We start from the raw sequence: 12,566 nt of genomic DNA, 5'->3' as shown, positions 1-12,566 counted from the left end.
GAGAACAGTTCTCGTACATCAACACCCGCATATTGCTTTTTATGTCACACACAAAGTCAATGACATGTGTGAAAATAGATGATCAATACTTTTCACAGCAGAAATGAACAGAAATAATAAAGCAGGCAACATAGATGACAGACGTTCCCAGAATGACAGTGTGTCATGGAAGGGGTAGGAATACCTCGAGTCGTTGGACTCTTCCCTTGAAGAACATGAATAGAGAGGAGTTTGGATATGCAGCTTCTTTCTTGTGGAGAATCTCTTTTGCCTCCTTTAGTCCTGCTTGATTATCACTTCCATCCAGTGCAAAAAAAGGGCGGACTACCGTATGGTACCACAACAAGGCTAGCCTAAATAGAAAAGGAAAACATCTGCATGTTGTAGTTATACAAGATCATGACAGTAGGGTACACACTGAAGATGAGGATGAAGTAACAAAAGTGAAAAAAATCCTGACCATACTGGTGAGACGGACCTTGATCATAAGCAGAGATATATGCCCTACCCTCCTGCTTTTTATATGAATGGAGGCCTGTTATACGGACACCATTCTTCCCATAATGATCTGCACTTAGCTTAGATTAGAAGTATACACATTTGCACCTAAAATTGTAAATTCAATGGATTTCAGTGCTGGGTTTAAACTAGCATTGTCCCTTATCTTTTTTTTCAATAGATGTCAACGGATACCAATGTCCAGGATTAGAAAAAGTGGTCTGCTGTTTTTCCAGAAACCGTGCCACTTGTCTTTGGGTTTTGTCTGATTTTTAGCTCATCCACATTCAACTGAATGGGGTTTAACTGCAATATTAGACAAAGCCTATAGACTAGAGTGGCGTGGTTTCTTGAAAAAGTATAACATGGTTAAAAAGGATGGTCAGATTTACTACTGTGTTTGCGTCTAGAATGTGTCAAAAAATGCGCTGCATTTTGGCGCACTTTAGCGCATTTAATCTTAAATTAATTTAAAGAGGAGCCATGCCCCATTTCCCGTTAAGTCACGCCCCCTTTTCTAGATGTTTTTTAAAAGTGTCTGATGAGGCGCAAACATCTGTTCTTAAAGAGGACCTGTCACCTCTCCTGACACGTCTATTTTAGCAAATACTTATATTCCCCATAAAATAACTATTCTGAAACATATTTTCTTAGAACTCTGCGCTGAGCCATTCCTGTTACTCCTAGAAATTGATGAATACATTGACAACTGGGTGTTACCATTATCCTTGCCAAATGGGTGTGTCCCTACACATTCTTAGGGCTTATTCAGACGAACGTATAATAGGTCCGTGCAACGCGCGTGATTTTCACGCGCCTCGCACGGACCTATGTTAGTCTATGGGGCCGTTCAGACAGTCCATGAGTTTCACTCAGCGTGTGTCCGCTGCGTAAAACTCACGACATGTTCTATATTTGTGCGTTGTTTCTTGCATCACGCACCCATTGAAGTCAATGGGTGCGTGAAAATCACGCGCAGCACACGGAAGCACTTCCGTGTGGCGCATGTGATTCGCGCAACAGCAGTAAAAACTATTAATGAAAACAGAAAAGCATCACGCAGCCACGCATCATACCCGGCTGACACACGGAGCTGTTATGTACCTTTTGCGTGTGCAAAATGCCGCATTTTTTGCGCACGCAAAACGCACACGCTCGTGTATAATCCGGCCTTACCCTGTCAGCACTGATTGGACATTGTTAATCTGTGCAGGGACACACCCCAAACTGATAACACCCAGTTGTCAATTTATTCACAAATTTCTAGGAGGAATAACAGAGGAACGGTACTACGTAGACTTCTAGACGTAGAAAAAATGCTCCAGAATTGTGGTTTCATCAGGAATACAATTATGTACTATATCAGACGTCAGGAGGGGAGACAGGTCCTCTTTAAGAACTGATGTTTGCACATCACTAGACACTTTTAAAAAGCTTCTAGAAAAGCGGGCGTGACTTAGCGGGAAACGGGGCATGGCTTAAAATGCGCTAAGTGAAAATTAAGCCAAACAATAGTTAATATATGGAGGAGAAAAAGTGTCTAGCAAGATGCGCCAAATTTATCATTCAGTGTGCACCACTGTTGTAAAATTTGATGCGCTTTAGACTTCCTGGTCTCAAGTTATGCTGTCTAATTGTCAGACATCTTAGTAAATCTGCCCACTGTGTGTTTTTCTATTATGTTATATTATTGTCAATGTAACAACAGATTGCAACAAAGTTATTCTTTCTTATCAGTTTTTTATCAATGTGTATTCAAAGAAAACCCCTTAGCAGAATTGTTACTTTTTGTGAATTCTTAAAGGAAATGTATACTTTTGCAACTACTTTTTTTATTGCTCCAAAGGGTCTAAAAATAAAATAAAATGATGCAACTTTGCAATTAGACTTGATTAAAACTAGCCTACTAATTTGTGTATACAGCTCTAATGCAAACTTGTGTCTCCATGGTTACAGACTACAAACGAATCTTGTGTAGCCTGATGCTGCAGTCATATGTTACTGCCTCCATCTGTCTCCTCTTCTACTATGTGTATGTTAGCAAGAAGAGGGACATAGGGAGTGAAGTAACACATGACTGCAGGATAGGGGCAGTCAAAGGAATTTTAAATCACCTATGGTTACCCTGAAATATAACAGCAGACTAAAGGCCGATTGTAGAGCAAGGAGGATCCTGACAACAGACTGTCATAATGATGGGCTGGCCTAAACCCTATTGGGCATTCAAAACTCTTGGTAGCTGCCCCCTAGATCTTCATAACACCTTTACTTGTATATTAGGGAATTTCTTATTAAGACTACAACAAATCCGTGCTTCATGACTATTATTTCCACGTGATACTTCTGACACATATTTTATGGGGTAATGTTGGTTGTGGAAACTTTAATTTGTATTGCGCCATATGGAAGCTTGTTTTCAGTATGACGAAACTAGAATATTTTGCACTTGTTGCAACTGGTTGAACGAAGATGTAAGAAAAACCCAACCTTAAAGCCTATCACAGCAACTGTATGTAAAATAGCGCTCCTCCAGAAGGAAGAAAACAGTCTCTCTAGTGCCACCTATAGGTGGCTATCCTTTAAGTCAATATCTGACCCTTTTAAGAGCTTTAGAACAAGTTCTAGGTTATCAAGAAAACTAAAGACCAATAAGAAGACAGCACTGTCTCGGTGTCACGATGTAGGATGCCTATTTACTGCTTCACTGCCTGTATATGCATTCTTTTATTACTATACGTACATCTACAGGATCTACATTTATTTAACTTTTCCACCACCTTATTCTGCAGGCTGTAGTACTTTAGCAGCACTTAGCAACCACCTATTTCCTGTCTTGGTGACTACCTTTTAAATACAAGTAACTACATGTAAAGTGGTGGTCACAGGAATCTCTAGCTGCTATACTATAGACTGCCTCTCCATGCTTCACAGGTCAGAACTCTCCAATTCTGTGAACAGGAAGCTGCATCTTCAGGATTACAGCAACCAAAACTGAAATGAGTACAGGGACAAGTACTTATTATAAAGGACATCATTGAATCCATAGAATTAAACTTCACGTAATAAGAAACCATAGGCCCATGTTACTTTTTCCCGTTTTTTCATTTTCATAAATGTTACTTACTGTTTATACTAGATCTACTATTAAAGTGTTGCAATATAGCTACTCACGTAGCTAAAGGGGCCTTCATGTCCTTACTTTCACTTGCATACATCAGGGAAGATAGCCCCTGCAGACGGTCTCCAGGAAACCCCAGCAAGTTGATGATTTTGAGCAGGTTTGGGGGCACCATGGATATGCAAAGGTGAAAAAGTCCGTAGCCAAAGCTCACAGCACCTTTCAGTCGGCTCAGAGAGTCCTCCGTGACACCCTCAACAGCAATGTGATTATCATTAGCAGCATCGGAGGGAGAAGATTCCTGAGATAGCTTCTTCTGATACATTTCCTGAAGGGAGTTAATGTCCACGTAGCATTTGTTGTAAATTTTCCAGGCTTTGCGTAGGATCCAACCACCTTTTATGTAAGCTGATAGAGAACAAAAGAAAATAAGAAAAATCATAACATTTCAATACTCTTCCGAAAACTATATTGCTAGGTCTACTTGTCTATCATGTCTTCCTCTTCAGTAGTCTCCCAACTATGGCTCTCCAGATGTTGCAGAACTACAACTCCCTGCATGCTTAGACATCCGCAGAAATAAAACGATCATTGTTTTCTGATTTTTCTACATCATGACATATGTGGGATATAATAATGTGTACAAAACAACAGTACAGCAGAATCAGACAGTGTGTATGACGCTGCATAAAATGTACATTGATATATTGTTACCCAGCTTTGAATTTCTTGATGAATATTTAGATCACAATTTTGCAAATGGCTGCTAAACAGTCCAAGCCAGCGTCATAATGCTGTAAAGTGCATCACTCATATATAATTCATTGCTCCTCAGGCGCTCCCCTTTGTATAAGATGCTACAACTGAATCAGTCCCATTGTATTCATGCAGATGGATATGAACTGCTAACCTCCTTCTACCAGCAGAAAAGACAACACAAAAGAGTTGTTTCTTAGCCAATTAAAAAATTAAGTATAAGCGAGAAATGTGCGCAAAAAATTCTTAGTGCAAGTTGGTTCTTGGCTCACGCTGAAAAAACATTGTATCTTAACTACACAAACTGCAGTAACCAACCAAAATAACCAGCGGCCTAAATCGTTTGTGATAACAGAATAAAACTTTACCCATTGAAAAAGCCTATGGCGAAACGCGCGTTGGGGCTCTGTGGTGGTGGTCTTTTGTCCAATAGGGGCACATTATGCAAAAAACGGGTTGGTAATGGTTTATTGTTCACTTTGATATCAAGGCTTTTCAGGATTGCGCACATTTGCAGTGTCTTACGGAATGTATATAGTGTTGCTCTTTATTGTTCACTTGACGATACTATAATGTGTATTGTGGTCCCTGACCACCACCATTCTGTTTTAACGTGTATGTCCTATTTTGAGATCTTTATGGTCAATTGATTTTTATTCTTATTTAATAAAATTGAATTTTGTATGGTACATATGGTGTACTTCAAGTAATTCTATAACATATGGATAAGTCTACACATATGCTGATGGGTATTATATTTATGCATTGATATGCGCAGATGGTTATTGGTTTTGGCCTAGATTGGTATATGTTTTTATTGTATCATAATGTAGTTGTGTAGTTCTGCAAGGATCCTTATAACTTATATTGCATGTGTGTCGTTACGCAAGGATCTCTATTACATGTATTGCATCTTCTAAATTGGACATTATAAACTTCAGAAAGTAAGTGTCCCACTAACTGGAATGAAAAAGAGGTGACTTTGTGCTTATGCATTAAAAGTGGCTTTCTGCCCATTCGGGGCATTCCTGGGCAGAAGGGGGAGGGTATTTTTTATTGTAATGTTAATATATTTTATCACATGTGTTAGGGTGCAGTCACAGATTTTGTTGCAGAAATTTTCTGCGACTTAAAATCAGTTCTATTCAGCTGAATGGAAGTTGCAGTAATCCATGCACCCGCTGCAGAAACAACTCCATTCAGATGACTGGAACTGATTTTCAGTCACAGAAAAATTCTGCAACAAAATCTATCGCATGGGACTAAACCCTCAGAGAGGTCACGAACGCCACATTATTAATGTGAAAAATGGTTTGGTTTTCTATCTCAATACAAGAAAATATAATATATGCACACGTTTCTTACAGTTGTGAACCTATTAATACAAAAAAAAGTGTAAGAAACATATATGTAGCACAGGCAATGATGCTCATCTACAAAACATTGGAGACCTACAATAACCAATAAGATTGCAGTTTGCATTTTTATTGCGCGTTTATTTTTACATTTTTTTTGCATACAAATAAAACCTCTATTATGAAAAAAAATATATATACACTACCGTTCAAAAGTTTGGGGTCACCAAGACAATTTTGTGTTTTCCATGAAAACTCACACTTATATTTATCAAATGAGTTGCAAAATGACTAGAAAATATAATCAAGACATTGACAAGGTTAGAAATAATGATTTTTATTTGAAATAATAATTTTCTCCTTCAAACTTTGCTTTCGTCAAAGAATGCTCCATTTGCAGCAATTACAGCATTGCAGACCTTTGGCATTCTAGCTGTTAATTTGCTGAGGTAATCGTGAGAAATTTCACCCCATGCTTCCAGAAGCCCCTCCCACAAGTTGGATTGGCTTGATGGGCACTTCTTGCGTACCATACGGTCAAGCTGCTCCCACAACAGCTCTATGGGGTTGAGATCTGGTGACTGCGCTGGCCACTCCATTACAGATAGACTACCAGCTGCCGGCTTCTTCCCTAAATAGTTCTTCCATAATTTGGAGGTGTGCTTTGGGTCATTGTCCTGTTGTAGGATGAAATTGGCTCCAATCAAGCTCTGTCCACATGGCATGGCGTTGCAAATTGGAGTGATAGCCTTCCTTATTCAAAATCCCTTTTACCTTGTACAAATCTCCCACTTTACCAGCACCAAAGCAACCCCAGACCATCACATTACCTCCACCATGCTTGACAGATGGCGTCAGGCACTCTTCCAGCATCTTTTCAGTTGTTCTGCGTCTCACAAATGTTCTTCTGTGTGATCCAAACACCTCAAACTTTGATTCGTCTGTCCATAACACTTTTTCCCAATCTTCCTCTGTCCAATGTCTGTGCGCTTTTGCCCATATTAATCTTTTCCTTTTATTAGCCAGTCTCAGATATGGCTTTTTATTTGCCACTCTGCCCTGAAGGACAGCATCCCGGAGTCGCCTCTTCACTGTAGACGTTGACACTGTCGTTTTGCGGGTACTATTTAATGAAGCTGCCAGTTGAGGACCTGTGAGGCGTCTATTTCTCAAAGTAGAGACTCTAATGTACTTGTCTTGTTGCTCAGTTGTGCAGCGGGGCCTCCCACTTCTCTTTATACTCCAGTTAGAGCCTGTTTGTGCTGTCCTCTGAAGGGAGTAGTACACACCATTGTAGGAAATCTTCAGTTTCTTGGCAATTTCTCGCATGGAATAGCCTTCATTTCTAAGAACAAGAATAGACTGTCGAGTTTCACATGAAAGCTCTCTTTTTCTAGCCATTTTGAGAGTTTAATCGAACCCACAAATGTAATTCTCCAGATTCTCAACTAGCTCAAAGGAAGGTCAGTTTTATAGCTCCTCTAAACAGCAAAACGGTTTACAGCGGTGCTAACATAATTGCACAAGGGTTTTCAAGTGTTTTCTAATCATCCATTAGCCTTCTAACACAGTTAGCAAACACAATGTACCATTAGAACACTGGAGTGATGGTTGCTGGAAATGGGCCTCTATACACCTATGTAGATATTGCATTAAAAACAAGACGTTTGCAGCTAGAATAGTCATTTAGCACATTAACAATGTATAGAGTGTATTTCTGATTAATTTAATGTTATCTTCATTGAAAAAACCTGTGCTTTTCTTGCAAAAATAAGGAAATTTCTAAGTGACCCTAAACTTTTGAACGGTAGTGTATCTTATACCCCTATACCCAGATAGTGCATGAAAATAAACACTTTACATATAGTAGAAAGTGCCGCCTGGTACGGGGGCTTCCATGCAATTTTGCATCAATGAGTAATATTGTGTAAAAAATGCATAAAAACGTTTGTGGCGAAAAGTTTGACCCAAGCAGAGCCTGAGATGCACAACGCCACCTAATAATAAAAGTTCAAGATAGAGTTGACGTGTCACTTATGTCTAGGTCTTCATGCACACATCTTCACAAAATTCCCAGAACTGAACAGACCAAAAATCTCTACGCAATCGACAAATGGTCTATACGCGGGGGGTGATAAGATGTGCAACTGTTCATCTTCTAGAGTCAGACCCTCCCTAAATGTGAAAATCAGAGACAAATATACGCTCTCATAGCTAAGGGGGGTAATAACATGAAGAAAAGTTGTATCGCCCCTGGTTTCACTGGAGGTTGTACAGGGGAGAGATTACTGCTATGTTCACACTGAGTATTTTGGGGGAGGAATATCTGCCTCAAAATTCCGTTTGGAACTTTGAGACAGATATTCCTCTCCCTGCACGCCGATTTTCGCGCCGTTTTTCGCCCGCGGCCATTGAGCGACGCGGGCATAAAACAGCGAGAAATACCCTTTCTCCTGCCTCCCATTGAAGTCAATGGGAGGTCAGAGGCGGAAGCGCCCGAAGATAGGGCATGTCGCTTCTTTTTCCCGCGAGGCAGTTTTACTGCTCGCGGGAAAAAGACGCCGACGCCTCCCATTGAAATCAATGGGAGGCGTTCTCGGGCCGTTTTTGCCGAGTTTTGCAACGCGGTTTCCGCGTCAAAAAACTCGGCAAAATACCCCGTGTGAACATAGCCTAAGGCTGCGTACACACTGTTTTTGTTGTGTTTTTTACATGCGTTTTTTGTTTGGGTTGATAATCTCCCATGTCTCTCAATGGGAGTTAATAAGCAAAACAAAAAAAATGCATGTTGAAAATACAACAAATATACACAGTGTGGACAGTATGTTGTTCGGAAGTTCATCATGTGTTATTTACAGAGTTTGCTGCAGATTTAACCCCTTTTACATTAAAAAGGGTGAAATCCACAGTGAACATCTAAAACAGAATGAACATACTGTGGGTTTCCATGCGGAAAATGTTCAGCAGCATTTGGATGAGCTTTGATAAATCTCATCCACTTGCCAGCAACAGTCGCTGCAGATTGTGCACCCGGACAGATCCGTGTGTGCAGGAGGTCTAAAGGCTGCAATATTTCTTCCTGCTCTTACTTAACGTGTGAATGTAGCCTTACAGAAATACGTAATCAGAAAGTAAAACATCTCATCCTACTACTGGACTTTAATATGACATCATGATCTAAACTCCAGCCTTTTTATTCTAATGATATATTACATACGTCCAGTGAAAGGGTAAAAGCAGCTTGGATAATGAAATAGTCATGCGATTGGAATCTAAGCGATTACTCAAATTGTCTAAGTATTTCTCCTAATGGATTTCTAAGGGACTTCAATTATGTCTTTGTGTCACAATTGGCTCTCTTCTCTTTTTAATCCATTCATAGCCATATTTTTCGGGGTCCCAAAATGCACAGCATATTGTATTTCTAAACTTGTTTTGTCCTCCATTGAGATGTTGTGAATGAGACAGATGAATACATACCTCCCAACTTTCAAGTATCACAAAGAGGGATAATTGATGCGGCAATTTTTTTACTTTTAAGCCACACCTCTAATCCCACCCAGTCCTCGCCCATACACACCCAATTCAGCCCACACATGCTCCCATAGTGCCTTCCACACAATACCAAATAGCTGCCCCTACACAGTATAATGCCCTCTAGCTGCCACCACACAGTATAATGCCCCATAGATGCACCTATACACTATAAAGCCAACACAGATGCCCCCATACGGTGTAATGCCCACACATTCTCCCATGCAGTATAATGCCCATACAGATGCCCCCATGCAGTATAATACCGAAAACAAATTCCCCCATACAGCATAATGCCCCCATAGCTTCCCCCATACTGCATAATGCCCCCACAGTATAATGCCGCCCTAGCTGCCCTTATACAGTATAATACCCCCACAGCTACCCCTAGTGCCAGTGCTCTTGTAGATAGTGACACAGTGCCCATGTAGGTAGTGCCACAGTATATTGCCCTCTTGCTGCCACCATACAGTATAATGCCCCATACAGTATAAGGCATACAGCATAATGCCCCAAAGCTGCCCCATACAGCATATGCCCCCATAGCTGCCCCATACAGTATAATGCCCTATACAGTATAAAGCCCCACACAGCTTAAAGCCCCTCTACAGCATAATGCCCCCATAGCTGCCCCATACAATATAATGCCCCCTAGCTGCCCCTAGTGCCAGTGCCCATATATAAAGTGCCAATGCCCTCTCGATAGTGCCACAGTGCCCATGTAGATAGTACCCCTATATAGTGCCACAGTTTCCATGTTGATTGTGCCACCCCCCTGCAGATAGCGGTATTGGGACTCCCTCTAGGAGCGGAATCCCCAGCCAGAGCATAGGCCGGGGATTCCGCTCCTAGAGGGAAGCCCTGATGTAACGGTCCATATATGGACAGTGACATCAGTGGCTACTCCTTGAGCGAATCCCCGTTGCAGACTCTGGCCGGGGATTCCGCTCCAGGAGGAGCCACTGACGTCAATGTCCATATATGGACAGTGACCTCTGAGGTTTCCTCTAGGAGCGGAATCCCCGGCCAGATCATCGGCAATGGGGATTCCACTCAAGGAGTAGCCACTAATTCTGAAGCAGGGAACTATCAGCTTCCTACTTCAGAATTAGTTCAGAACGGAGAGAGCTCCTCCGCTCGCCAAAGACTCCCCGGACACACTTTAAGCGCTGTGCTCGGGGAAGCCCTTGACGGTACGGTCCATATATGGACAGTGACGTCAGTGGCTAATACTTGGGCAGAATCCCCGTTGCCGACTCTAGCAGGGGATTCCGCTCATAAATGGACAGTACCGTCATATAAAGTAGCGCTGTGCCCGGGGAGCCCTCGGCGAGCGGAGGAGCTCCCTCTGCTCCTCCGCTATGAACTAATTCTGAAGCAGGGAGCGGATGGTTCCCTGCTTCAGAATTAGTTTGACAGCGGAACAAACCCCCGGCCGCCCGGGACAGCGGGACACCGCCCAGAATCAAGGACTGTCCGGCTGAATCTAGGATGGTTGGGAGGTATGAGATAAATAATAGATCGATAGATAGATGTTTAATGGAGAAATGTGTTTTTTTTTTATTACCACTATTATTACTATTCTCCCTCTCCTGCCAGGAGAGGGAGAAGTTATAGCAGTCCCTGGGGGAGGGGCGCAGGGGGGCCGCGAGGGAGGGCAAGAGGGGGCGGGCGGATGAGTCGCGAGGGGGGTCGGGAGCCGCAAAAAGAATGTGCCTGGAGACTAAAATCATAAAATAATGCTAGTGTTCCCAGGCAGTAAATTGTTTAAACTGTGTACCCACCACTGTCGTGTTGCTTCTTTTCCTCTGCAGTTTTCTGCTCCGGTGTGACTGCTACACTCTGCTCCCTCGCTCCAGGCAGACTGCTGCGCAGGCAGCGTCGTTGCAGGGGGTGTGGCTGGCAATAGGGAGGGTACGGGGCAGGGCAGGACATTGCTCAGACTGTCCGGGACAGCGGTGAAAAACCGGGACTGTCCTGCCGGATCCAGGACAGTTGGGAGCTATGTGAATATGAATAACAATCACTTTGCTATCCATTTCTGATATCTTTTTAACATAGGAACCACAAAGGAAGAATTTCCTAGAACAGGAATTATTATTTACGCTTTCTATGGCACTGTGCAATGTGGTACAAAGAATAAGGGTATGACAAGTACAATTGTCAGAGCAAATAGGAAGCAGAATTGTGGATAATTTATTATTAGCAATATTTATGGCAAGTTTTAATATGGCAATGATTGCCTACACTTCCTTTATTTTTCTACACAATAGGTAATAAAAGTAAGACCATTAGCTATAAAAGACAGGATAGTCTGACAAAGCAAGTTAATACGTCTTCCAGCGTCAGCATAATGCAACCAGTTCATCTGTTAATCTGGAGACTCACCTGACAGTTCCTGCTTAACAAAAGAAAGCACGGCTAAATAAACCTGGCAGTCTGCAATGATGATCTGTCTCTGCAGGCGGTCAACCATAGACTGGGCAGACTTCCTAACGTCGACCTGTCAAGGAGAAAACCGTGTGTTCATAGTCAGTATGGCGATCAGAACGGCACTCGTTAAAAACAGGAAAAAAAGCTAGCAGGATTTAATAAGGTCAAAATGCCCTGAATATGCAATGAAATGTAACATAATAGCGGATACAATGGCATAAAACCGAACAGGCAAATCATTAACTAGTAGATTCAACGTTTTGCCACTGATGTAATACACAGAGGTAGCGTAGAAGCAGAACTGCAACAGATATGGGCAGCCGGAGGGGGTCTTCATCACTCTAACCCTTGTCCATGGCAGTGTGAACCTGTACTGGACTACCCCCTCTCCAAGACATTATTGTGGTCTACAGAGGAAGGAAAGGGGGTATGTGGTTGGTCCTAGGATAAGGGGGGCTTTTTCTTTGGGCTGAAAATACGTACAGAGGATTTGTGTTTTGTTTTTTTTAAGATATCCTTTTTATTGTCAGTTTTCACATTTTCTTACAAACATTTCACGTAAAAGTTGCATCATGAGTGCGCAGCACTCAACTGTCATTGAATTAACTTTGGATTAAATTCAACATAACATAACATATAAACATATAATCATGGCATAAGTGTCGATCTTCATATGGACCGAAAACATGACTTCCCCCATCCCCGACACGACTTAGGTCATCAATGAGTATCTACTTGTCCCTTATCCCTCAACTAGTTCAAAGTTGCAGCCCCCCTAAAGTGCCACCCAAGAGCTGCGTGCAGTACCACTTTGTGTGCTGGAAAGGCTTAACAATTTCCGCTATTTCGGCTACTGTGCATTGCGATTCTAT

The 12,566-nt window shown here is 41.9% G+C and overlaps 1 protein-coding gene across 2 annotated transcripts in view; it reads right to left on the bottom strand.

The window, feature by feature from the left end:
* TTC39C (tetratricopeptide repeat domain 39C) overlaps positions 1-12,566 on the bottom strand; it is a 97,912-nt gene that overhangs the window by 22,673 nt on the left and 62,673 nt on the right. For both annotated transcript variants that reach the window (XM_075826336.1, XM_075826337.1), the window contains exons 4-6: positions 11,650-11,764; positions 3,670-4,024; positions 185-353 (exon numbers count right to left, since the gene is read on the bottom strand). In XM_075826336.1, coding sequence (XP_075682451.1) covers positions 185-353; positions 3,670-4,024; positions 11,650-11,764 — 639 coding nt within the window. The remainder of the gene's footprint in view (positions 1-184; positions 354-3,669; positions 4,025-11,649; positions 11,765-12,566) is intronic.

The sequence above is a fragment of the Rhinoderma darwinii genome, chromosome 5, assembly GCF_050947455.1.
Source record: "Rhinoderma darwinii isolate aRhiDar2 chromosome 5, aRhiDar2.hap1, whole genome shotgun sequence".
Lineage (NCBI taxonomy): Eukaryota > Metazoa > Chordata > Amphibia > Anura > Rhinodermatidae > Rhinoderma > Rhinoderma darwinii.
This window is presented reverse-complemented; position numbering and strand designations above follow the sequence as displayed.